This window comes from Episyrphus balteatus, chromosome 2 (assembly GCF_945859705.1).
Source record: "Episyrphus balteatus chromosome 2, idEpiBalt1.1, whole genome shotgun sequence".
NCBI lineage: Eukaryota > Metazoa > Arthropoda > Insecta > Diptera > Syrphidae > Episyrphus > Episyrphus balteatus.
In genome coordinates, this window is record NC_079135.1 from 58903778 (window position 1) to 58931723 (window position 27946).

The window sequence follows — 27946 nt, forward strand, 5'->3', positions numbered from 1 at the left end:
ATCAGTACCCACGTTCTGTAACTTAGTCGAGAACTTCTCGCATCGAAAAATTGTGAAACAAAAATTCCAACCGTTTCTCTATCTGGAAAAATAGACTGTATCTGTATCTCGAGATACCCTGGAGATTTCATATTCCAGTTCAATAGTGGAAACCAAATGTCAAAAAATTTCTGTTAAAATTTAAAAAATATTAATTTTTAAAACATTTGGTTGTGTAAATAAATTAACAATTAAATAAATTTATAAAACAGTGATAAAAAAATGTATCATATGGTAGTATACGATGAGTACAATCGACGAAACGCTATGCGAATCGAGCGCCGGCGTCTTCGTGATGCTCAAGATCCGTTCGAAATGCCGGATGAGCAATTTCGTGCGGTTTATCGATTTACTCGGGAGTGTGCCTTTAAACTAATCGAAGAAATGAGCCCTCATATGGCAAAAGGGCAGAGAAAAACTTTTGTGCCTATCCCTTTAAAGATTTGCACCGCCCTCCATTTCTTTGCAACGGGCTCGTTTCAAAGAGATGTAGGGCAAGATTTTACAGCTGCTCTTAGCCGAACGATGGTATCACGGTCAGTAAAAGAGGTGTCCACCGTTCTACAAAATAAATTGATGCCAAAGTGGATCCAGTTTCCAACTGAAGAAGAATACGAAGCCATAAAACTAAGGTAAATATTGCATATGAATAAAAACCATACTTAGCAGATTTTGTTTTAGGTTTTTTGAAGAAACTGGATTTCCAGGAGTCATCGGTGCGGTGGATTGCACCCACATCCGAATCAAAAGGCCGGATGCCGAAATTGAAAGTGCTTACCTCAACCGGAAAAGTTATCATTCAAAAAACGTGCAGTTGGTAAGTTTTATTAATGTAATTAAAAAATCAAATACATTTTCCAACGCCTTTGCTTAAAGGTTTAACTACATACCCTACTTTTTAAATAGAATTATTTTATATTATCTTGAAACTTGTATATTTATTGTATATTTTATTTTTTTTTTTCACGTGCGTTGTTAAATCGATAACTCTTGAAAGCCTTTAGAACATTTTATGGAATCTTTTATACTCCATTCAGGAAAAAAAAGTGTTATTAGGATTAGCAAGGAGTTAATCCCACATTAGCCCAGTTCTATTGGAGGCAGCGTTACCGTTAAGCGACTTTAGTCGCTATTAGCGACCTTTTTGAAGCCTTAGCGACCAAGCGACGACTTTTTATTTAAAGCGACCTTTTCACTAATTTCATAATAGCGACTTTTTTTTTTCTTTCTAAAAATTTATTTCTTTTTTAATTCTGAACATTTAGAGCTCCAAATTTGTGTTTCTTTTTTTGTTCTGAACGTATTCTGAGCTTGTTCAGAGCACCATCGATGGACTCAGAATAAAATAACTGAGCAGACCGAGTTGAATGCTGAACACAAGCATTTAGCGAGTGAAATTGAAAAAAAATTTCAAAACTAATAATATAATAATCGGTCTAGTTTTTTTATTTTTAAATTTTATTTCTTGTTTCTGTAAAAGTAAATTACAAGTAAATAGACAAATGTTCAGGTGTGTTTCAAATATAATTCTGAGCGCTCAGAACAAGCTTTGTTCAGAGGCTATTCAGAGCGTGTTCAGAATGTTCTGGCTCTGTTCAGAGCTTTTTTTTGAGTTATAAAAGAAAAACGCCTACCCATAAACTCATCCATTTCCATACCCACCACCACAGTACACAAACACATAATAAGATAATATCTTCCGAACGTTGTTAAAATTTGCTTGTCAAAAATGGGCACCAATCTGTCAGGTCGGCCTTTAATTTTAATATTTCAATAGCAGTAAACAGGAAGTTTGTTTTTGTTTTAATTTATAAAATGTCATTTGAAACAATTATAAATAGAAAAATAACAAATTTTCTTTGTTTTTCTTGTCGAAAAACATTCGGTTTTTGTGCGATTTTCTACTTTTATTTAAAACAATTAAAAATAACGGTCATTGGTCGAAGATATTACGCGTATAGCCGAACAAAAAGAGGGAGTTTTCAATGGAATTTGAAAGGGAAAAAATGTGTTGGAAAGCTTGAAGGCCTTTTTTCATTTAATATTTTATTTTTGTTCAAATTAAATGTTTCAAACTTCAAATGTTACGGGCCAAGCGTAGCTTTCAACTAAATTTAAGTTCCTAAAATGAAGACTGTTTTTTTAGTTTATAATTTTGTTATTATTTTTGTTGTTAGTAAAAAATTTGTTTCAAGACAACTTGTGTTTATTTTTCTATGTAAAAACATATGAAAACGGTTTAGCGACTTTTTTTTTTGTCAAATAGCGACTTTTTCGACAAAAAAGCGACTTTTTTCAATTTTTCAGATTAGCGACCTTTTTTTTCTGAAAGCGACTTTTTAAGCGACCTTTCAAAAATTTTCAACGGTAACGCTGATTGGAGGTGGTAGTTTACTCATGAGTAGAAATTCAGTACAACAACTACACATCCATCTATTTCCTCGAGCAGATCATGTGTTGATTGTATGTAGTACTAGATCTACTCATGAGTAAACTACCACCCCAATGGAAAAGGGATAATGCGAGATCAACTCCTTGCTAATCCTAATAATACTTTTTTCCCTGAATGGAATACCTATAAAAGTTCTAAGGGCGTTAAAGAGTAAGCGATTAAACCAAGGAGTGTAGGTACATACACCATGTGTATGTCGTATCAGCCACAAATCATCTTCGAAAGACAACGCACGTGAAAAAAAATAAAATATACTATAACAATACCTGATTATTTGCAGGCAAACAAACTTACCGAAAAGATCATATCCATTGTGTAATGAATTCCATTGCCATGAGCAATGAGAAAACTTCTCTCAATTAAGGAGTTGAAACTTGAAAGGGTGAACTACTTGCAGAGTTTGCGCAGATATGAAAATAATTCCTTTCTTTTTGCTATGTACGGATGGGGTGAGATTTCACAGTGCTTCTGTTGATTGTATGCCGTCTTCGATGGTACCTATTGTTTCAAGAGAAAGGTTTATGTGGTTTCTCGAAAGAAGACGTGGTTACTCTTCAAGTTGATGGTCATGTACTTGATGCAAAACATTTATTTGTACCGAGTGGAAACCTTCCGGGTGGAGTAATTTTAAGTAATTGTCTGGTTGAAGAGTAGCACAAATGTGGTAATTTAGTACGAGGTGTTTATATCAGTTCCACTCCATAGATATGATGATCAGAACTCTGAGGTGCGTTCTTTTTCTAACAATACTTAACTATTGTAAACTATCGTTAACTGAACCCTCATGATGTGTTGATGTGTCAAAGTGGATTTTTTGTTTACAAAACCAACTCAAAGACTTTTTTCTTTTGGAAAAAAGCGGAAACAATGTAAATAAAAAGAGAGTTTTGTAATTCTATGATGCGAGAGAATTTATTTTGACTAAAAAAAACATGATTTTTTGTTATAATTATGGAAATAAAAGTTTTCTCAAAATAATTTTTTTTGATGGTTTGAAAGTTTAACAATATCTAACAATAAATCGTTCCTAAATGAATTGTAAAAAACGCAACAATTTCTAACAATGACACTTCAACAATATTTTTCGACATAACAACGATAGTTTACTATTGTTCGAAAAAGAACGCACCTCTGGTGGCGTAGGAGTGAATGGGCACGTCCAAAGAGAAATAAAGTCAAGCGATTGTGCAAGTACAATATTCAACAATAAAAAAATGTAATTTGTTCAAAACAAACAGTTTTCTCTTCTCAATATTTACAAATTTTTTAAAAAGTTGCTTGGCCAAGTTATCTGGATAGCTCTTCGTTAAAAAAGATATTCCGGATACGGGTATCCCAGATAGCCTATTCGATAGGTGTTTGAAATTGCCCAATGTATAAGTAATTCTATTCAAAAAGTAGTATACCTTTAAGCAGAATAAAAATACTTGAATAAAAATAATTTTAACTTTAAACTGTTCTTTTCTAATATAGATATGCGACTACCAATTGAAAATTCTGGGGGGATTTGCGTGGTTTGGTGGGGCTTCACATGACGCCTACATTTGGGAAGCGTCGAGGATAAATGCATTGCTGGAACAACGTTATGAAAGTAACGGCCGCAACCACGATTCATGGTTGTTGGGTAAGTTAGTTGTAAAAGACTTCTTAATTCTTAATCTTGTGTATTTTCAACATCTTAATTGAAGGTGATTCTGGTTACCCTTTGCGTCCATGGATAATGACACCATATCGCTCAGCAACTAGCCGAGATGAAATTAACTACAACAAAATACATTCAAAGGCCCGAAATTGCATCGAGCGTCTGAATGGCAATATAAAGTCAGTGTTTCGGTGCCTTCAGCGCACGTTATTCAGCTCGCCGCAGGATGCAGGAACGATTATAAATGCTGTTTGTGTTTTGCATAATTTTAGAAAAGGTCACGGAATAAGCGATGACTCTATTTTTGATATTCCTATCAACATAGACGAAGACATAAGAGATCCTGAGGAGCCAAACGTTTTCCTAAGAGAGGCTGTAAATATACGTAACAGAATTAAAAGAAGTATTTCTTAGTTTACATATATCGTTTAATAAAAAAACATATAACCATATAAATGAATAATTAATGTTGTTGTGAAATTTAAAATTATATTAAGGAAAACGAAAAATGTTTACATACATTTTTAATGCATGTTGTATTAAGAGAAAAGAATAAATAAAGTAAGTAATTAAATCATATGATAAAATAAATACTATTTATACTAAAGTAAATAGGAACGTAAAATCTTTTAAATTTTTTGGGCGGTGTTTGGAGAAAGGTCATCCTCTTCATCAAGTCCTATAAATATAAATATTATATAATGAATACAACTATCTTAAAACCCATAAAAAATAATTAATTAATACTTAGTATTGAACAATATTTGTTGAGAGACAAACATTTTTTGATTTATACAAAAATAACAAAATATTTAATAAGAAAATTAACTCAAATATATAGTATATAGTACATACTATATATTTGAGTTAATTTTCCTATTAAATATTTTGTTATTTTTGTATAAATCAAAAATTTGTTGTCTTTCAACAAATATTGTTCAATTGTAAGTATAAATAAATTATTTGTTATGGGTTTAAAGATAGTTGTATTCATTATATAATATTTTTATTTAAGGGACTTGGTGAAGAGGGTGACCATTCTCGAAACTTCGCGAAAAAAATTGAATGAAAAATATATATTGGTCTTACATCTTTAATTTAAACATCTGTTCGGAACAAATTAATTAATAAATCAACTTTTTGTAACAAATCATTGTTTTGCTTTTCAATGATTTCAATTTTTTTTTCCATGTTGTCGATTTTTGTATGTATTTGTTTGATGTCTTTTACCAATGCACCATGCATCTCCTTTGCTGTTTCAATTCCAGTCTTGAATCGAGCTGATGGTGGTGCTTCGGTGGACTTCGGTTTTAAGGAACTTGATGGATCAGAAGTTTTGATACTTGGCTCAACTTTAGATACTTTTGGTGGTGGCTCCAAGTTACTCTCATCGAGTGTTATATCTTGTAAGAAGTCATCTTCTAATAAATCGACGGAGAACATAGGTTCCTGTAAAAAAAAAATATTTACTTTTTATTAAATTAAAGTTTTTAAAAACTTACAGCAAGTGGAGCCACGCCTGATTCTACAGCCGTTGAATCACCATGCACTGCATGGGTTCCCATCACACCCAAAATTTGCTCCTCAAAACCGTTTAAGTCATTTGGAACATCTTTGATGCTCCCTCCACCTGTTTTATTCAAAAAGCTTCTTTTCAGGTTAATTTTTTTTTTAACCGCAGATTTAAGATCTATCCAACACTAAAAAAAACATGTATGCTAAAAAGCTATATAATATTTAAAGTCTTAAGATAAAGGCATTTCATCAATACCTGTGTTTTTTGGCATTGCTATCCGTATCCACAGTTCAAGTTTATATGTATTACAATAACAAGACCCAACTACCGATAAGAATAGAAGATAGTATAGCTGCGAATTGAATTTTTACGAAGTATTTTTGTTTATTTGTTCCTTTATCTTGGTACATGCATATAACTTTTTTTAATATTGATATTTGGGGAATCCTACTGCGTATATCTTTGCCAAAAAACACAACTAATGACTGCAAAAAGAAAATGACACTACGCCTTGGTTAAACTGGACAAAAAACGCAGACGGGGCTAAATGCAACAACAACTATGACTGCATTTTGCTGTCCCATTTAGCACAGACGTAGTAAAAAAAACACCTAATAGTAAGCAATAAATAAATATAATTTGTTTAGAACCATTATTTTTGTAAAGAAAAATGGTAGTAAAAACCTGTAGTTACCGTTATAATTTGACTTGAAAATCAAACAAATCATTTTTAATTTTTGTAATACATTTTAAAACTTAAAAATGAATTTCTATATAAGAAATAAATACTTCAAAGAAAAGGTCTTTCCCTCTTGCAAATCCAAGTGAAATTTGTAAAATGTTCACTATTAAATAGTGCGAACCGCTTTTATTTTAGTACTGCATGTAAAAATTAACATGAACTAAGATGAAAAGCATACTATCGGGATATGCAAAAAAGGAATTCGCCAGGTGGCATGGAAAAATATACAACATTTTCAAAAGTTATTTTGATTACTAAAAGTGTAAATAAACAATTTACATACCTTTTTCCACTGATCGGTAGTTTTGTTACTACCGCCCAAGGAGTTTAATTTTGTAGTTAAAGCCAGCCAATCTCCCTGGCTCTTAACATTAGCGTTGGTTGTTCCGAATTGCCCCCTTGCAAATTCTAAATGCGTGGACATATATTCCACCAGCTTTTCTTTTTGATTTTTGGAAATTCTTTGGTTTTTCTATAATAATTAATTGATGAAAAATTCAGTTTTGTTTTTAAAAAATAAAATTTAAAAATATTTACCGGCTCTTTTTTTTCAGACATCTTTCATTGATTCCTTTCTCACATTATTTTTGCTTGTGAGTAATTTTGACAGAAAAATCGAGGAATTATCTCGATAATTTTTTTACAGACACAGTTTTATTCACATTTTTCCAGGCTTCCAGTCAATTTTATTCCGAAACGTTTCAAGTCGAGAAAATTCAAGATACAGACACAAGCGAATGTGAGAAAACAGTTTTTGTGCCGATTCACATTATTTTTGTTTCGATTTGCCTGTTTCATGCGAGAAATTTCTCGATGCGAGAGTTACAGAACGTAGGCACAGATATAAATAATGGATATTCACAGAAAACAGTTTTAGCTTTGCATTGTATAAATGAAGGACATAGACCAGACTTCAACTATGTAGATATTTTACATTCTGAAACCCACTATAATAAGAGAAGGTTACTAGAAATGCTACGTATTTAAGATACCAACAATACTGTTAATAGAAGATCAGATTGTGAAGGGCTTAGCAATATTTATAGTCAATTTGTTACAAGAAACATTTTGGGTTAAACATTTTTGATCACCTTTATTCTGTAGGCAACTTTGATAAGAAATTTTGAATTTCTTATCAAATAATAAAATAAAATTTCTTATGTTTTGAAATTTTCGAAAGTTTAAAACGTCTTTTTCAAGACTTTGAATTTTTGAGTTTTGAAATATTGAAAAATAAAAAAGCATCCAAAGCCAACAAAATAAATTTTAAGAAACCTCTTAAAATTTAAACAGATTTTGTATATTGTAAGTATATTAGATTTAAAAAAAAAAAAATTTTTATCCAACTATTATAGTCCTGAAGAAGAACGTTCGAAACGTCGATAAATAATCTATAATCTAGATTCAATTAAGACCTAAAGCCCGCTTAGGATTCAATATTTTAATTCAGTTTATTTGATAAAACAATAAAACTTATAAATGTTTTGTGAAACACAAAAATGAATTCACTTAACTTTCATTAAAAGTTTTTTTCTTTTTTAAGAAATGTCAAATTTGCGGACGTAAATTGAGAAAGGAAAGTGAGTTTACTTCCGAAAACAAAACTGAACAAAACCGGGCAATCCCCTATTTTGGCTGTGACATCTGATTTGCATGTATTTGGGAATATTCGTACGTCAACGTACGCACTCTTCCGACTATAGTAGTTGGGCCTTAATGTAAGAGAAACTATTTGCGCATGTATTTTGCTTTGGATATATGAACACTATTTTTGATTTACGTCATCATTCAAAATTTTTAAAATTTGATTTCGATTTATCTTCTTAAATATCGCGCATTAAGAAAACTCAAAAATTGTGGATTTAGAATTAAGTCACTAGAGATCAGAATTATTTTATATGTATGTTCTTATTTTAATTCTCCTGAAAAATCATGTTTTTTGTGTTGAGACACTAGGTGTGTTTTTTTGTTATCTATATAGATTTTGTGCAAAAAAACGACATCGGGATTTTTGAAATCCATGCAAACATTTGGCACCACTGTACATATACTTTGGCAGCTGTCTGTCAAAAATGTTGCTTTTGTTTGTTTTTTATTTTAACTCCGAAGTGGGAAGGCCATCACATCCATGTTGGATGCAAACAAAAATTTTCATATGGCCATGGCATCCATGTTGGATTCAAAAAAATTGTTTTTTTCACAAAAAACCAAAAATTATCTGTATATTCTTAGCTACATTTTAAGACCATGACCATTAACATTAGTTGCGTCGTTCTTGTGTTATAAGCGTTTGAAGGTAGCCATATTGAATTTTTTTTCGATTTTTTAAAAATCAAATGTGAAAACTTTTTTATTTTTATTTCTAATTTTTCGAAAAAACTTTGGTAATTTTAAATACATATCTGTTCAACAATCTTATCAGGATCCATTTAAGACTTTTATCTGAAAAGTGCATTGCGTGTATCTCGAGATATTAACATTTCAATGCAACCATGTCAAACAAATTTTTGATTATTTTTTTCTATGAGAGTTTTTTTCAAACCTCGTTTTCTCCGCTTTTTTTTTTTTGTTAATATTTTCAGATATTTCTGTATGAACACAACAATTAAACTACCTTGGCACTACTGCTTTTATCGAGAGAAAGTAAAATCTGGATAATTATCTGGATTTTTCAAAAATCTATACAGATAAAGTTTTTGTTGTTTTTAACACGTAAATTGTTTTGATTTCAAAAATCTCGATGTCGTTTTTTTGCACAAAATCTATATAGATAAACAAAAAAACACACCTACTATCTTTCTCAAAGTACCAAGTACGATATGGATTCCACAAGGTTTCTTGAAGACTTTTAGCACATTTCTAGAAACAATTTTAAAAAAAAACTAAAGTTATCATATACATAGTACACACATGATATTTGTCGCTTTTTTTAGCATTCATTTAGAATGCATGTGAAATTTTATATTCGCACATTTGCACTGCAAATATTTGCCTGATAATACCTGACATTTGTCATTTGCATTCTTCAGACTTGCACAACCATGCATTTGTGAAAGCACCCAAAGGTAAGAAAGGCTGAACACCAGTGATACCCAAAGGAGATGGGTATCACTTTCGTACGTTTGAACCATAAACAAAAAATACCAAGACTGGAAACTTTCGTACGTCTTTCCCCCCAAAACCCTGTTGTGTACAGTGTTGTCTGTGAATATATGTGAAAGCTACCACGTTGGTAAATGACGTTAACACGCACACATTTATAGATTCACGACATTCACCACTCATCGGACACGAACACAACGATAGGTTCACGACATTCACCACTCCTCGCAGCTTGTAGGCAAACGTCAGTTGACTGCCGAGTTTCCAGTCTTGGTATTTTTTGTTTATGGTTTGACCCTTAGAGGATATAATATATATATATTATATTATTATATATATATATATATATATTATATCCTCTAAGGTTTAACCCCCTAAAACCCATTTGTTTATTTTGTGTTGTTGTAAAAGCTGAAACACAATCACGCTTTGCCGTTGATTTTGACAACTGCGAAAAGTTCAACTATAGGAAATCTGTGTATCCTCACACAATGACGCTTTTCTTACGTACGCTTTTTTTGACAAACGTAAGGAAACGCCCTTCAAGCAAACAGGTCCGACCTCGGTCCGAATCCGCTCCGCCTGAGGCGGAGCTGAGTCCGACTTCGGATCAGAAACTGGTCCGAAGGCGGCTCAAATTAGTATGGAAATTATAATCACCGCGAAGTCGATTGCATATGTATTGGTGTGGTGAAAATCGCCATTCCGAGAAAACGGAGCCGAAGGCGGACCTGAGCCGGAGCAGCGAAAACCTACCAGAAAGAGGAATAAGAAAGGGATGACATTTCGCATTTGCGACCAAAAAAAGAAGAAGATTTATTTTTTTTTTTTCACTGAAACTGTTTTATTTTTTATTTTATTTTGGCAAACGAGATTTTCACAATAAATACAATATAAAATACAATACATTTTTTTCATTTGATGCTGCTGCTGTTGTTGGTGTTTTTTTAGATACCCAATCGCATGTTTCACCTTCTAGATTTTTCTTCATCATTAGAGATTACATCTACAACACAAGAAGAAACAACATTTTAACCCAAACACTTTGAGCGATATATAAAACATACCTTTTTTGTTTTCCATATTGTTTATAATTTAATAAAATTGTTTATAATTAATAAACTAACATTATACAAACAACGACACGAGACACGACGTGACCAAACACTTCAACAAAAAAATAACAAAATGACGCTTTGGCTCCTGTTGGCCTTGTCTTTCTTTTCCTTTTCTCATTTTTCACCACGATTCTCGTTCGACTTTGTGTTCATACACAAAAAGTTGCAAGTGTGTGAGTGCAAGCCCGATTTTCGCGGTCTGAGGTCGGAGTTTCTTTGTTGAACTCAGTTTTCTTGCTTGAAGGGCGTAAGAAAGCGAGCAAAAGTTCAACCAGACTGAACTTTTTCTCGCTTTCTGACATTTAACAGACATAGTTACAGTCACCCACATTATTATTGCGCCAAATGTGAATAAAAAAAAATAAATTATTGCAAAACTATGTGTGTTTTTTAATTTCTCTATATAGATTTTGCACAAAACGACATCGAGATATTTTAAATCAAAACAATTTAGGTATAAAAACAAAAAAAATTTAATGATGTTTTAGAGTGAGTTTTATTGTTAAAAACAATATATTTTGATTGGTTTTGTTTTTATAACTATAGGATTAAAGAATAAACAAATTTCTATGCATTTTTTAAACACATTAATATCCTTTTTCATTTTTCCACAATTAAATCAAGATAAAGACTTGGCCCAATAATTTTGTGAGTGACTGTGTTTTTTTTTATTTGACAGCAGATTTTATGTTGCAATCAGCTGTTCAAAGTCAAAGTGACAGAAGCGCGCTTTGAGTATTTCTCAACGTAACGCAACGAAGCGACGCCCTAAAGCGTGATTGTGTTTCAGCTTTAATTTCTTTTGTATTCGTGGATAAGGCCGTGTGTGAATTGCGTTAAATAGTTAACACCGTGTAAAATTTTTGATACTATTGAGGTGAACAAACAAATTTCAGCTGTATGGTTTATTGTTTAATATTTTTCTTTGCCTCTTTTCTGCCATGAAAGTCCTTTTTAATAAAAAAAAAAACAAAAACATCTGCAAAAAAAATTTAACTCAAATTTAACCAGGTCCCAGAGCATTAGAATAAGAAGTACAGGAATGGGTGTATATCACTTTTAAAGTGTAGGATAGCGTGGAAAAAAACTGTCAAAAATAAATCCAACTCTGTCATTCGAGCCATTCTGGTGATAGAATTAAAACCAAAGTGTAATTCAAATTCAAGTACCCTTTAAAATCATTCTTTAACACAATTGTAAAAACTTTTATAGAATTAAATAGTGAGAAAATAAGTCTTACTTAATAAAAAACAAACAAAACAATAAAAACAATAATGTATTGCTGTGTAAAATTGTGCAAAAGATATTTTTATAACCATTCAGAGACCCTTTCCTTTCACATGTGAATACACTTTATTTGCAACATAAATGTATGTTAAGTGAATTTATTCATATAAATAGATTATCGTAGAATAATTTAGAATTGGTTTCTGGTAAATTAAGTCATAAAAATAATAAAATTTGTTAAAATAAAAGTGTCCTTTTTTCTTGGATTTTTTCAATCCACAGCTGTCAAATTGAAAATCTCACAGACAGGGGTGTATTTATTTTTGTTTGGTGATGGTAAGGCGCTGCAACCGGTGGGGGCTCTTATGTGAAATTATTCTTTCCATTTGTTATTTTTTTTCTCGCTAGCGCAAGTTTAAAGGCTTGGCCACACTGGAGGGTATGCGGTAGCGGTACGGGTAGCGGTGAGGGTACTTGTATGAAAAAAATTCCAAACTGACACATCAACGTTCAGGTGTGGAATTTTTTTAGTACAAATATCGTTACCGCTATATCGCATACCCTCCAGTGTGGCCGAGCCTTAATGTAAAAAAGAGTATATAAATTGTTTTTTAGATCAAAAAATTAAGCTTTTTTTAAGTTTTTCACCCAGAAATATGTTTGAAAATTTTCTCGTAAGTACTTTTACACTTTTAAGCCTTAGATGCCAATATTTTATATTTTTTATTAAAAAAAAAAAAACCATAAATAACATGTTTCATAAAAATATAAATTTTCATGTAAATAAAACGTTGCGCCTTGCGAACAACCATCTTCCTGCACTGCGTCCCTGGTTCAATGCATTTGTGTTTGTGTAACTAACACTACTTTGTAAAAATGAAAAAAATGCCGCACTGGTTTTTCAAACACCCATTCATATACTTCTTATTCTTAGCCCAGAGCCCAATAAAATATTGCTGCAAATGTTGTATACACCCAGTGTTGCCATGAAATCATTTCGAAAAATCTGCAAAAACGACGAAAAAAAATCTGCAATGCAGATTTCTTAAAATTTGCGAGACTCGATTTGAAAAAAATTTGCGAACTGATTTCAAATAAAAAATTAATTTCGAAAGTGATTTTCCGCGCTGAAATTGAAACTGAAATTCTCCTAGAAGTGTTGCTTTATTGTATTCTTGGACTTTTTCCAATATAAAAGCAAAGATGCTCTGAGTTTTCTTATAATTTGCATTTAAGAAAATAAAATCAAGAATTCAAGAAATATAGAACGTTATAAAAAAACTCCACCTGATTTGAAAACTTAACTCAAATAATAGGCGAAATTGTTGTTTTTGGCCTTAATTTAATTGACATTTTACTGGAGTTTTTAATCCTTTTGCGTCTTTAAAACGGTAAGTTTCAGCTGCAGATTAAATCTGCACTGCAGATTTATGGTTCTCAAAAGTCTGGGAATAGGTTAAAAATCTGCAAAATGCAGATAAATCTGCACTATTGGCAACACTGTATACACCTCAATAGTGTCAAAAATTTTACACGGTGATAACTATTTAACGCAATTCACACAGGGCCTAAATGTGAAAAACACACACAGTGTAATCACAGTGTTTTCACGCATACTTAGCCAAAAGTTTACGACTTTTCACGTATACTTAGCTGAAAGCGTCCGATTTTTCACGCATCCTTAGCCAAAAGTGTACGACGCAGCTTGTTGGCAAACCAGTATGACGTCAGAAGTTTCCCATCTCCTTTGGGTATGTCTGCTGAACACAAAGCAGAATAAACATATTATATTCTGCTCAACAAAACCAATTCCATCAACCACAGCCAAAACAGCAGTTTCATTACCAGCAACAGAATCAGCAGACGATTAATATAAAGTCATTCCTCTATGCTTAATGCTGGAATTACATACGTCTGCATCATGGTATAAAAAGAGAAGGTATGATCATTAGAAAAAACTCAGTATCGAGAACTGTCAAAACTTAAAAATGGCTACTTAAGGTTTTGACAGCTGCCCATTGAAATTGTTGTTGTAAACAAATTTGTCTTGGAAATTGTTGTTGCTTTTGACTTTGCCAAATATTAAACGTCAAAACCTTACTACACCATTTTGTAAGATGGCGGCTCTAATGATCATATACCTAGTCTTTTTATACCATGCGTCTGCATTGCCAGATCTGCATTGAAAGCCCAGCAAACGTAGAACTACAGAAAAAACCGGCGAAATATGTACGTAAAAGAAGTACTTCTTTTCCACTGAAAAAAGATAAGAGCTCGGGAAAAAACTCAGTTATATACTTTCTGTATATAAGAATACGTGAAGCATCTATCTCTTTCTTGCATGCAAGATAAAACAAATTTCCCCTCCATTAAAAGTACAGACAAGTGTACTTCAAAACTACATCAGCGAAGCACATCTGGAAGTGCTTCTGATGTACATTTTCCAGTACTTTTTTAGCTACAGAAAAACTACTGAAACTCCATATGGCTCCTTGAATCTAGAAGTACGTAATTAAGTGGTGAAATTTGTACGTAAGAGAAGTAGTTTGTTCCTAGTAAATCTAAACCTTTTGAAACTACACATGAAATTACAAATAAACTCTGAAGTTAAAACTTTGGTTAGAGATTTAGATTTATTCAGTCGAATTATATATCAAAACATGAACGTCTTGTGTGACACTTTACTTCAGACTTCTATGAGGAATGTTGGCGTTGAATTTCTCTTAAATCTTACATCTACGTCAGGAATTTTGGAAATTCTTTATCACTAAACGAAGGAGAGTCGCTTCATGCACACAACTGTTAAGGGGAACAAAATGCTTTCCTAGCAATGTATTTGTAATACGAACTTGCACATCTTGATTGCCACTCGAACGGACTGCATCCAATACTGTGGCGAGCAAAGAGTCTCTGACGTCATTTTTATACTCGACATAGAATTGTTGAATGTTGTTTTTGTCTAGGATTAGAGCGAACACATCAACAAGTGGTCGGAGGGTGCAGACCTGAGAAAAAAAAAATAGTACCATCAGCTTCACAAAGAGCAGAAGGGAATCTCTTTAACTTACACTACAAGTCTGTGAAATGTAGATCACACTCAAGTATTGTAGTCTCTACTAAACATTAGATTCGTTTCACTCGTTCTGGATGGCGTGGAGGAAAATTTCGAACTGTAAACTCAGTCATTGATGTCTGGAATTGATCTCCACTAGAAGACAGAAAAATCAACAATTATATAATTTATTAATTTTAAAATAAGCATACCTATATTTTCCAAATCCATTGGTGGTGGTTTTGTATCATTTTTTTTATTTTAATTTTTCTAAATGCACAAGGCTGAGGTTGTGCATTTTGATGATGGAAAGAAATGGTGGTGGAATTTTTGTGGCGTGCCGAAGAATTTGTGCTACTACACATTGTGTATTGAAAATAATTTTCACAAATAACACTGATTAAGACGATATTTATTTTTTCAAATTAAATTGTTTTATTTTGGAGCACAGAAATTTTTTTTTTTGCTTAGCTAATGTTGCTGTGGCTATCAAGGTTTCACAAGAAATGCAGGAAAATGGCGAGCCGCCATCACAAGAGAGAGAAAACCTTGAGCATTGCATACATCGCACTCTTTTCCTCCCATTTACCAAAGAGTTTATTTTTTTCAGGAGAAACAAAACTACAATATTTTGAGGGGAGAGGTTTTGGTAAATAAGGAAACACATACATCTACAAAGCAAAGACTTTGTTGGTGGTTGTAATTTCCCCTAAACCCCTTCAAGCAAGAAAACTGAGTTCAACAAAGAAACTCCGACCTCAGACCGCGAAAATCGGGCTTGCACTCACACACTTGCAACTTTTTGTGTATGAACACAAAGTCGAACGAGAATCGTGGTGAAAAATGAGAAAAGGAAAAGAAAGACAAGGCCAACAAGAGCCAAAGCGTCATTTTGTTATTTTTTGTTGAAGTGTTTGGTCGCGTCGCGTCTCGTGTCGTTGTTTGTATAATGTTAGTTTATTAATTATAAACAATTTTATTAAATTATAAACAATATATATATTATATATCGCTCAAAGTGTTTGGGTTAAAATGTTGTTTCTTCTTGTGTTGTAGATGTAATCTCTAATGATGAAGAAAAATCTAGAAGGTGAAACATGCGATTGGGTATCTAAAAAAACACCAACAACAGTTGCAGCATCAAATGAAATAAAATGAAAAAAAATGTATTGTATTTTATATTGTATTTATTGTGAAAATTTCGTTTGCCAAAATAAAATAAAAAATAAAACAGTTTCAGTGAAAAAAAAAATAAATCTTGGTCTTTTTTTGGTCGCAAATGCGAGATGTCATCCCTTTCTTATTCCTCTTTCTGGTAGGTTTTCGCTGCTCCGGCTCAGGTCCGCCTTCGGCTCCGTTTTCTCGGAATGGAGATTTTCACCACACCAATACATATGCAATCGACTTCGCGGTGATTTATAATTTCCATACTAATTTGAGCCGCCTTCGGACCAGTTTCTGATCCGAAGTCGGACTCAGCTCCGCCTCAGGCGGAGCGGATTCGGACCGAGGTCGGACCTGTTTGCTTGAAGGAACTACTGTGGTTTGGTTTGCAGGGGTGTATCTCCTTTATTTTATTTAAGAACCACAGATGTTGGATAGAAAGAGTAGATGAAAATGCAGACATCATCGACAAACTATACCAAGACTGGAAACTCTCGTAAGTCTTACCCCCCAACACAATTTTGTGAACTGTGTTGTCTGTGAAGATATATGAAAGCCACCACGTTGATAAATGACGTTAACACGCACACATTTACAGATTCACGGACATTCACCGCACCTCGAACACGAACACAACGATAGGTACACGACATTCACAAAACCTCACAGCTCGTAGGCAAACGTCATTAGACCGCTCGGGTACCAGTCTTTGTATAGTTCATTGAATAAGAAGTACAAAAAGGGGTGTTTATCCAAATAAGTGAAGCCGCTTTTTATTAGTGTGAGTTGTACAGATACACATGTATTGGTAAAGAGTTGAAGTGCCAGATATATTGTTCACTCAAGGGGCACCAACAGAAATGTAACTGGTCTCGTGAGAGACTTCCGCATAAGTGCTATTTTTCATCATAATTATATACGAATTTTAAACTGTTTTTTTCCTCAACTAAAAACAGACTGAAAATTGTTTTAAAATCATCAAGATTAGCTGAAACATTGGCGGTCAATGATTGCATCGCCTTTTCATCACCAATAAGAGTGAGTTCGCCTCTGGAAAACTAGCTCGAAATTTGACAGATTATATATTATTTTTTACAGATTTTATATTTTTTTTTTTTTTTTTTATTTTTTTTGTGGCTTCTCACAACAACTTTGGCACTTTGTTTGTTTATGGCAGACATCTTCACAAATGCAGATTAGGTATAGGAAGATTATGGCGAAGACATGTTCGTCTTCATCAATGCATCTCCTTCCTACGTATGGATTTCAGGTATTATATCTATCCCCCTTTACTTTTCTGCATGCTGACGTATGTAAATCCAGCATAACAACAAGCGTTTTCGGTTGTGCAGTTGCTGAACAACAATTGGGCTTTTAAGCAATCTGTCTTTGTCTTTTTCCTTTCTATCATAACTGTTTATTAAAGAAGTACAAGAAAAAACCAACCAATCAAATCAATTCTGAGGAAAACAAACGCATACATGCATAATACACGCCACTTTTCCTCAGAATTGAAATGTCAAAAGTTTTTTTTCTGTTTTTTTTTTTTTTTTTATTTTTTCTTCGACACTGACGTTTGGCTTAAAAGCCCAATTCTGTAGTATCAGCCCCGTAGCCAGAGTTGAATTTAAGTTAGGGCAACGGTCTTATCAGGTAGGGCATTGATAATCGTTTTTTTTTCTCAGTCAGTTCTCAACCTATTCTCATAAAAAGTAACTCGTTGAATTTGAAAATAATTATTTACTATTATATAATAAAAAATAAAAAGTTACATGTTCTTTTAAGTGCCTGGCTACACGGTGATTTTTCAATCGCCTAACCAGTCAGGTTGTACTCAAGAGGGGTGAGGATTTTCCTCTTTTTGACGTTTGTTCCTAGGAAAAGTAAATTGGAACGTGATTGGGCACAACACTGTGTAGCCAGGCCCAAATAGCGTATGTGCCTAGGTACACAGTGATTTTTCAATCGATTGAAAAATCACATGCGGTGGCTACACACTGTTGTGTCCAATCACGTTCTATTTTACATTTTTAGCAATGGAACTGTACTGCCCTCAGAAAATTCAGTTCCCTTCATGAGCATTTTCCCCCTTCACTCTTCATCCCTCTTCCCTACAAATCCACTTCTTAGGCGACTGAAAAATCACCGTGTAGCCAGGCACTATAGTTTAAATCGATAACAAAGTGGCAAAAATGTAGCTAAAAACATTAGGTATTCTTGATCTTACAAGGTCTATTTTTTTTATCAAAAACACATGTATTACTATGTTCCTGAAATGGTCTAAATATCTTAATATCGAAAAAATTAAAGGTATTTACGATCCGGTACAACAAAATAGTGTAACGTTTTATTTCGGGTTCACAATATAACTTATTTAATTTCCACTTATATTTCCATTCAAATAAGAACACACTTTATTTCAACTCAATTTAATTTTATTATTCGCTCAAACCAACACACTTTTAAATCACTTTATTTACTACTAACAATTCGCAACACTTTATTTCACTTTGTACTGTACTCTTTCACTTTCAAGATTAAACTGTATCCGGTCGGTGCCTACGCTGCCCTTTTATACCGGAATCTCGAGACTCTAGAACGTCCTCGAAGGCTCTCGTCCCTGTCTCTCGAAACTTCCTTTCCAGGAAGGGCACTTCATACTTCCAGTCTAGTGGGATATTTTGAGATGTGTTCAGTGGGATATTTTGAGATGTGTTCAGTGGGATATTTTCTTAATTACTAAAGGTCCGTTCACATTTCTACCTTTGCAGTAGTAGGTAGTGTTTTCAGACTTTTATCTTAAAGTAGTTCAGTAATTCATCGTTACATTGCCCCCCTCTTAGGATTGTTCGTCCCGAACAACTCCATTGCTTCTTTCACCATTATAACGATGTAAACGGTCACAATGAACTACCTTTAGTTTGCCTCTTACCCCTCTTTGTATACGGTAAACCACGTCGTTAATTCTGGTTATTACTGTGTAAGGGCCTTCCCAGTTTTGTTGTAGCTTCGGTGATAGTCCCTTTTGTCGGTGGGGATTGTAAAACCACACAAGTTCTCCTTCTTGAAACCCTGTTGCTGTCGCTCGTGCGTCGTATCTTGTTTTCATCCTGTCACTAGACGCTTTTATATTTGTCCTTGTCCGTTGGTGAATGTCAGCCAGTGTTTCTTTCAGGTTATCTACGTACTCATCCATTTCATGTGGCTCGTTTGGAACACTTCCAAATTTTATCTCACTTGGCAGGCGTATTGTTGAGCGATTTCCGTTGTTGGTTTCGGGAAAAGGATCTGCTACGTCTATTGCAATTCTCTCAAAAGGTGCACCCACATTGTACTGCTGCATCTTGCTTTGGATTTTTCTAGCTGGTCCTTTGCTAGCGGCACAAGTATCACATTTTCGGCACCACTTTTCAACGTCTTCTCTCATACGTAACCAGTAGAATTGCTGTCGTAGCTTTTCCAGCGTCTTGTTGATGCCTAAATGGCCTCCAGAAGTTCCACCGTGCGTCTCTCGGAGAACATCATTTACCTTTGACTGAGGTACGACTAGCTGCATTACATAGGATTTACCATCTGCGGATTCCCACTTACGCCTGAGTAGCCCTTCTTGCACATGAAGTGAGCCCCATTGTGCCCACTATGCTTTTAGAGTGGGGCTTCGGTCGGAGATGTTGGCCCATTCTGGTTTCTCTTGATGTTCCTTCCATGCAAGGATGGGTTCGATGTCCGAATCTTCCTGTTGGGCCATTCTAAGTTCTTCATTACTCCAGCCGCAAATGGGATCAGCTCTCGTTCTTCTAACAGCGATAACTTCCTTTTCTTCTAGTCGTGTGCAATGTTTGCAGTCTTGCTTGCACGGGCGCCGAGATAATGCGTCTGCATTTGAATGCAGCTTTCCTCTCCGATGTTGAATCTGACATTGATACGTCTGAAGTATCTCGATCCATCCTGCTACTTGACCCTCTGGATTTTTGAAGTTCAAAAGCCAATTTAGCGCACCATGATCTGTGCGAAGAAGGAACTTCTGTCCATAGATGTACTTATGGAAGTGTTTTGTTGCCGATACTAGAGCTAGAAGTTCCCTTCTGGTCACGCAATAGTTTCTTTCTTGTTTCGAGAGTACCTTGCTGAAATAGGCAACGACCTTTTCTTCTCCGTCATGAACTTGCGATAAAACAGCACCAACTCCAACATTACTTGCATTGAGCTTCACATAATCGCAGCTTCAGTTCCTGAAAGCTTTTCTCACACTCACCTGACCAATTTAAGGGTTTACCCTTCTCCGTAAGCTGGTGCAAGCTTTTGGCGATTCTCGCAAAATCCTTCACGAATCGTCGATAGTACGTTGCCAGACCGAGGAAACTCCGAAGTTGATGCTTGTCCTGCGGGGTCGGCCAATTATTCACAGTGTCAACTTTTTCAGGATCCGTCTTTACTCCTTGGGATGAGATGATATGCCCCAAGTATTTAATCTCGGTCTTGAAAAGTGCACATTTCTTTGGATTCAACTTTGGATGTGCTTCTCGTAGCCTTTGGAAAACAGCCTTTAGGTTTTCACAATGGTTATCAAATGTTTTCCCGTAAACGATGACATCATCCAAATAGACTAGGCAAGATTTCCAGGTTAATCCATTCAAAACACACTCCATCAAGCGCTCAAAAGTAGCTGGGGCATTACATAGCCCAAACGGCATGACATTACACTGCCACAGACCATTTCCTGTGGAAAAAGCCGTCTTCTCCCGATCTTCTGGATGGATTTCTACCTGCCAGTAGCCACTCTTCAAGTCCAAAGTCGAGAACCATTGCGCTCCTTCCATTGCATCTAGAGTATCGCTGATTCTTGGCAGTGGGTAGCTGTCTTTCTTCGTCACATCATTCAGCCTGCGATAGTCGACACAAAATCGAGTGCTTCCATCCTTCTTTTTGACGAGACTACCGGTGATGCCCAAGGGCTTTTGGAATTTTCGATTAGCCCGTCTTTCTTCATTGTTGTTATCATTTCTTCAACTTCACCTTGTTTGGCCAAGGGGAGACGTCTTGCTGGTTGACGAATCAGCCTAGCATCTCCTGTATCGATTCGATGCTGCACCAGTTGTGTTCGGCCGTATTGCCCGCTGGGTGAAGAGAAGATATCAGCATATTCATGAAGAAGCCTTCCCGCAACATTAAGCTGATGTTGACTCAGGTTGTCTGAATTGAGAATTTGTTTCTTTAGTTTCTCCGAGTTCATAGTCATCTGTGTATCCACCTCGTTGATCTTAGTTATTGCGGCCACAGATTCACATTGCCCAACAACTTCTCCTTTCTTAAGCTTGATTGGGTACGGTTTGATGTTAAGTATCCGTACAGGTACCATGTTGTTCTTTGGTGCCACAAGAGTCTTCCCGATGATGATGTTTTGGGAACTTTGTTCAACTTCTGGCTCAACCATGAGGTATCGATGGCTTCCAATATTCCCCTTTAGTTTCGTCCACACAAAAACTTCTGAAGAAGGAGGCAGGCACATGTCTTCTTTGATGACAGTTCTAATTGTTGTTAAATTTTCGTTGCCATAGACCATTGGGATCTCCATATTTCTGTATTTCAGGACTTGATTACCTATATCCAAAATGATTCCATGCTCCTTCATGAAGTCGATTCCAATGATGCACTCGTCACAATTATTGATTATAAATATTGAGAGACGGAGTTCAAAGATGCAAAGAACTCCCCCAAACAAATTTACTTCAGGGGTTACATCACCGACAACTCCAAACAATACTATCGATGTTAAACACATCAGAGAAAAAGGGACCAAGAAAAATGAAGAGATCGACATTACAGATCAACAGAGTTCCATCGAAGACAAAGAGATAGACCAATCAAAATCAAAGAACTACTTTGAAGAATGGCAAATTGAAATAGCAGCAAGAAAACAACTTGAAGTTCTGGTTCAAAGTCTTCAGCTGCAAGTGAAAAAACTCGAAGAGAAAGTTTCCTTACTTGACAAGAAAGATTCAGAGTCCACGCTTCAGTTAAGTCCAAAATATATTGAGCGTGAATATCAAACTGATGAAGAAGAGCTCTTGTTTGAAACTGAGAAAAAGAAACATAAGCGTATCACAAAGAAACGTAAACCAAACGGGAGTCCTGAGATTTGTTTAAGAAATCAGAAAAGCTCTAAAACCGAAAATAATAAAGAATTGTTTACAGAAACTAATGAATAATGTGGTAGCTGTTGTTAAATCAAATTCTCACGCTAAAGGCAGCAAAAAAATTACACCACCACCAATTATGATCTCAGGATTTCCAATTTTTGGAGATCTTAAGAAAATAATAGAAAATTGTACTAAAAAAGCTTGCAAATACACATCGTATAACAAAGACAACTGGAAAGTCATAGTCGAAGAAGCCGACGAGTATAGATCTGTCACTGAAGAACTGAGCAAACACCAAATTCAATGGCACTCATATGAGAACAAAGCTACAAGGCCAATAAAAGTTGTAGCCAGAGGTCTTCATTCCTCTTGCTCTCCTGAGGAAGTAGTGGAAGATCTTGTACAAAAAGGCTACCAAGCCCTTGATGCAGTCAATCTATTTAAGAATGAGACAATTAAAAACTCCTCTGGAGAATCGACGACAAGTAAGAGGTTACTACTTTTATTCATGCTAACTTTTGACAGTAAACAAAGTGTCGAAGAGATTTATAAAGTAAGATCAATCTTGGGCATAGCTGTTAAAATTGAACCACTCCGAAAATCTAAAGTTGTTCCGCAGTGCAAACGTTGCCAAGCTTTTGGTCATACCCAAAAATACTGCAACCGCGAGTTTGCTTGTGTAAAGTGCGAAGGAAAACATGCAACTAAAAATTGTCCGATGAGCAAAGATCAGAAAGCAAAATGTGTGAACTGCCAGGGTAATCACCCGGCAAGCTATAGAGGCTGCCCAGTTGCCAAAAAATTCCAAGAGCTCAGAAGCAAAAATACATCTGCTAGAGACAAACCCAGAAACACAGTAAATACCGATTTAACTGCTGAAAACAATACTAAGAATGAACCGCCTAAAAAAGCTGTTCAAAGTAAAAGCGATGAAAATAAAGCCTATTCTCAGATTCTAAAAAATGTGCAGAAGAATGAAGAGACTTCCATAAAAGAAATGCTACACCTCATTCTTCAAAGAATTGATAAACAGAAGATGACTATACAGATCTATTAAATCTTCTTGGGCATAACTTTCTTGTTGGTGGAGACTTCAATGCGAAACACACTCATTGGGGTTCAAGACTTATATCAACAAAAGGCAAAAGACTTTTCCAAGCAGGCCGTAAATACAATTGCGAATTCTATTCCTCCAGGTCGCCTACTTACTGGCCTTCCGATACTAACAAAATACCAGACATTATTGACTTTTTCGTAGCTAAAGGAATCAAACGAAATCACATTAGTGTCGAAGGTAATTATGACTTGTCATCAGATCATACTCCAGTGATTCTAACACTAAGTGAATCGGAAGTAATAGAAAAAAGTAATCCAAAGCTTGTAAATAAGAAAACAAACTGGAGTGATTTTAGAGAAAGGCTTTTAAGTTTTATAAATTTAAGATCTCCCATGGATACAATCGAGCAAACTGACCATGAAGTGGAACAATTTATTGCTGATGTGCAACAGGCCGCTGAAGAAAGTACTCCAACATTTTCTAGACAAAATGAAATAAAATATCCTTTAGAGATAAGAGAGTTGATAATAGAGAAAAGAAGAGCTCGAAGAAAATGGCAAAATACTAGATTTCCAGATGATAAAACAACGTTTAACCGTATAAGCAACAATCTTAAAAACAAATTTATAAATTCAAAAATGATTCACTCAGTACATTCCTAAAAAATTTAACGACTGATGCTTCAACCGATTTTTCGCTATGGAAAGCAGCCAAGCGCCTGAAAAGACCGCAGTTACTAAACTCTCCCTTGAAATCTCAAGATGGGAAATGGATCGGTAACCCAAAAGAAAAAGCTAACCTTTTCGCGGAGCATCTTGCGAATGTTTTTAAGCCATACCCAACAAACGCGGCTGCAAATAGCTTACAGCTTGTTGATAAGATAGATGAAAGTGAAATACCAATTGTAAGATTAAAAGAAATAAAAAGTATGTCTTTACATCAACTATCAAATAAAAAATCACCAGGTTACGATCTTATTACTGCTCAGGTTATGAAAGAAATGCCTTTGAAAGCCTTCATAAAACTCCAATATATAATAAATGCATGCCTTAAGCAACGGTATGTCCCACACCATTGGAAAATTGCTGAAGTTATTGTCATACCCAAGCAAGGTAAGCCACCTACAGAAGTGACGTCTTACAGACCAATATCGCTTATACCAATTATGGCAAAAGTTTTTGAAAAACTGCTTCTGAAGAGACTTAGCAAAATTATAGAAGAAAGAAGGTTAATCCCAAATCATCAGTTTGGCTTTAGAAATAAACATTCCACGATAGACCAAGTTCATAGAATAACGGATGTAATAGAAAAAGCATTAGAAGAAAAACAAGTCTGTTCAGCTATTTTCTTAGATGTTGCTCAAGCCTTTGACAAGGTTTGGCATGAGGGACTTGAGTACAAACTGCAAAGGGATCTTCCCAGACAGTACTATGAAATATTAAAATCGTACATCTCAGACCGATTGTTTAGAGTAAGGTACGATCAAGAATATTCGGAATTGAAGAAAATAGAAGCCGGTGTACCACAAGGAAGTGTCCTAGGTCCTACCCTGTATTTACTATACACAAGGGATATCCCAGTTGGGAATCACACCATAATGGCTACTTTTGCAGATGATACCGCAATTTTGGTACCCGACAAATGTGTCTCTAGGGGAGCAGTAAAGCTGCAATATGCCGTCGACACAGTCAGAGATTGGACCGAAAAATGGCGTATCAAACTCAATGAAACAAAATCTTCACATATAAACTTTACAAATAAAAAGATAAACAATATTCCAATATTCATTAATAATCAAGCTGTACCTTACGCCAATACGGCCAAATACCTTGGAATGACTTTGGATGCAAAGCTAAAGTGGAAAGAGCACATAAAAAAGAAAAGAGAAGAACTAAACTTGAAATATAGAAAAATGTACTGGTTACTTGGTAACAACTCTGATTTATCAACCCAAAACAAAATAATGCTGTATAATCAAGTACTAAAGCCTGTTTGGACCTATGGTATCCAATTATGGGGCTGTACAAAGAAAACAAATACCGAATTCATCCAAAAATTCCAAAACAAAGTCCTTCGTGGAATAGTTAATGCACCTTGGTACATAAGAAATAGCGATCTACATCGTGACTTACAAATAGAAACGGTTACAGAAGTTGTTAAAAAATACGCTGTATCGCATAATCAGAGACTGCAAAGTCATACCAATTCTGAAATGGTGTCCGTCTTGAATACAAGAAACCATGTTCGAAGATTAAGAAGAACCAAGCCTCATGAGCTTATGGTCTAAAAAAAACATATATCTGCCACCAAAAAGAGTTTGCCCGAGTTTGACCGCACCCCCCCCCCCCCCCCCCCCGGAAATAAGGGCCCTTAAAAAAAAAACTCCTCAAAAACGACCCTTACTAATAGATTTTTATATTATTCCATTATATTAATAAGAAAACTTCTCCAGGGATACCTTTAAAAATATGTACAGAAATAGTGTTTCAAATTTCATAAGAATCATTGTTGAATGTAGTTTTAAATTTGTGAGGCTTTGAAAACGTTAGTTGTAAGGAGAGCGATTTAAAGTTTTGAACTCCGGAATGAAACATTCGTAAGCGGAGTAATAAAATAGTCATAAATTTGTCAATTTAGCTCCAATCGACTTACAACAGAAACAGGGTTTCCGTGAAAAAATTATGTTTCAGTTTTTTTTTAATATCTTAGGAAGTTTGATATTCATTCCAGATCCATAATATTGCAAAATTTTATACAAAATTGGTTAAAAAGAAAACAATTTTTTTCTAAATTTCATCTTCAGAACTTAATTTCTAGAAAACTACTTAATGAAAAAACTTGAGTCAAAAAGCAAAATAAAGAATAAACAGCTGCAGCTTTAAGAAAAGTTATAGCACAGGACTGTACGTGCATTTGTAAGCAATTAAGTGGGTTTTACTGAACCAAGAAAATGAAAAGTTTTCCTTCTAAATAACTCATTTGGTACCTATTTGATGTGAAAAATATGCCCAAATATGTGAATAATGTGAAAAATATGCCCAAATATTTTTGGCCAGGTTTTAAACCTTAATTCCGCATCTCAAATTAGTTGGAGGTTATAATTGGGCTTTTAAGCCAAACGTCAGGGTCGAAGAAAAAAAAAAAACTTTTGACATTACAATCCCTGCAAACCAAACCTCAGTAGTTTAGGGGAAATTACAACCACCAACAAAGTCTATACTTTGTAGGTGTATGTGTTTCCTTATTTACCAAAATCTCTCCCCTCAAAATATTGTAGTTTTGTTTCTCCTGAAAAAAATAAACTCTTTGGTAAATGGGAGGAAAAGAGAGCGATGTATGCAATGCACAAAGTTTTGTCTCTTTTGTAATGGCGGCGCGCCATTGATTTGACTTTTCCTGCATTTTATATTTTCTAGTGAAACCTTGATAGCAGCAGCAACATATTCGTTAAAAAAAAAACATTTCTGTGCTCCATTTGATAGATAAATAGAACAATTTAACTTAAAAAATAAATAAAATCTTCTCAGTGTTATTTGTGAAAACTATTTTCTAAAAAAAAACAATCTACCGCACAAATTCTTCGGCACGCCACATAAATTCCACCACCATTTCCACCATCAAAATGCACAGCCTCAGCCTTGTGCATTTAGAAAAAAAATGACACAAAAACAACCACCAATTGATTTGGAAAATAAAGGTGTGCTGATTATAAAATTGATAGATTATAAAGTTGTTGATTTTTCTGTCTTTTAGTGGCGATCAATTCCAGACATCATTGACTGAGTTTACAGCAGCTTCAGCCTTGAGCATTTAGAAAAAAAAAGTCAAAACAAGATACAAAAACTACCACCAAAGTGCAGACTGCAGAGTATTTTTTTTTTTTTCATTTTTCTCAACTGGCCAGGCCACAGTGGCGTGCCCAAGGATCTTTTTTTTATGTATTTTGTTTTCAAAAATGTGTTTTTCCAATAAAATATTAAATAATAGTTGTTTAAAAGAATTGTTTGTTTGTTTTGAAGATTTTTTTATTTTCAGATGAAATTAAAATATGGATTTTAGCAGTACGGATATAAACCCATGAAAGTGCTCCAAATAAGTACTTTAAAAGTACAAGTTTCAGTGCTTTTTCTGTAGGTAAAAAAGTACTGCAAAATGTACATCAGAACCACTTCCAGAAGTGCTTCGCTGATGCACTTTTGAAGTACATTTGTCTGTACTATTAATGGAGGGGAAATTTATTTCATCTTGCATGCAAGAAAGAGATAGCTGCTTCACGTATTCTTATATACAGAAAGTATATAACTGAGTTTTTTCCCGGGCTCCTATCTTTTTTCAGTGGAAAAGAAGTACTTCTTTTACGTACATATTTCACCGGTTTTTTCTGTAGTTCTGCGTTTGCTGGGATTTTGAGGAAAAGTGGCGTGTATTTTGCATGTATGTATGCTTTTGTTTTCCTCAGAATTGATTTGATTTGATTGGTTTGTTTTTTCTTGTACTTCTTTAATAAAGAGTTATGATAGAAAGAAAAAAGACAAAGACAGATTGCTTAAAAGCCCAATTACCGCGGAGCCGATTGCATTATGCATTGGTGTGGTGAAAATCTCCACTCCGAGACAATGGAGCCGAAGTCGTACTTGAGTCGGAGCAGCGAAAACCTACCTTTCCTACGAAAACACCCAAAATTATTAATTAATA

At 34.6% G+C, this 27946-nt stretch overlaps 2 protein-coding genes and 1 long non-coding RNA gene across 3 annotated transcripts; 1 reads left to right on the forward strand and 2 right to left on the reverse strand.

Moving 5' to 3' along the window:
- The first annotated feature begins 261 nt into the window (after positions 1–261).
- LOC129909454 (putative nuclease HARBI1) lies at positions 262–4547 on the forward strand. The gene is made up of 4 exons (XM_055986535.1): positions 262–671; positions 721–856; positions 3965–4115; positions 4180–4547. Exons 1-4 carry the CDS (start codon positions 262–264, stop codon positions 4545–4547), a joined length of 1065 nt encoding a protein of 354 aa, XP_055842510.1.
- Positions 4548–5005: 458 nt separating this feature from the next.
- On the reverse strand, positions 5006–7231 carry LOC129908825 (uncharacterized). Its single transcript, XM_055985633.1, has 4 exons — positions 6929–7231; positions 6675–6863; positions 5636–5833; positions 5006–5582 (listed from the first exon to the last, which is right to left on the reverse strand). Exons 1-4 carry the CDS (start codon positions 6947–6949, stop codon positions 5232–5234), a joined length of 759 nt encoding a protein of 252 aa, XP_055841608.1. The 5' UTR covers positions 6950–7231; the 3' UTR covers positions 5006–5231.
- Positions 7232–14208: 6977 nt separating this feature from the next.
- LOC129908835 (uncharacterized) lies at positions 14209–15405 on the reverse strand. Its single transcript, XR_008771340.1, has 3 exons — positions 15103–15405; positions 14907–15046; positions 14209–14843 (listed from the first exon to the last, which is right to left on the reverse strand). It is a non-coding gene; the product is annotated as an uncharacterized LOC129908835 (long non-coding RNA).
- Between the last annotated feature and the right edge of the window lie 12541 nt (positions 15406–27946).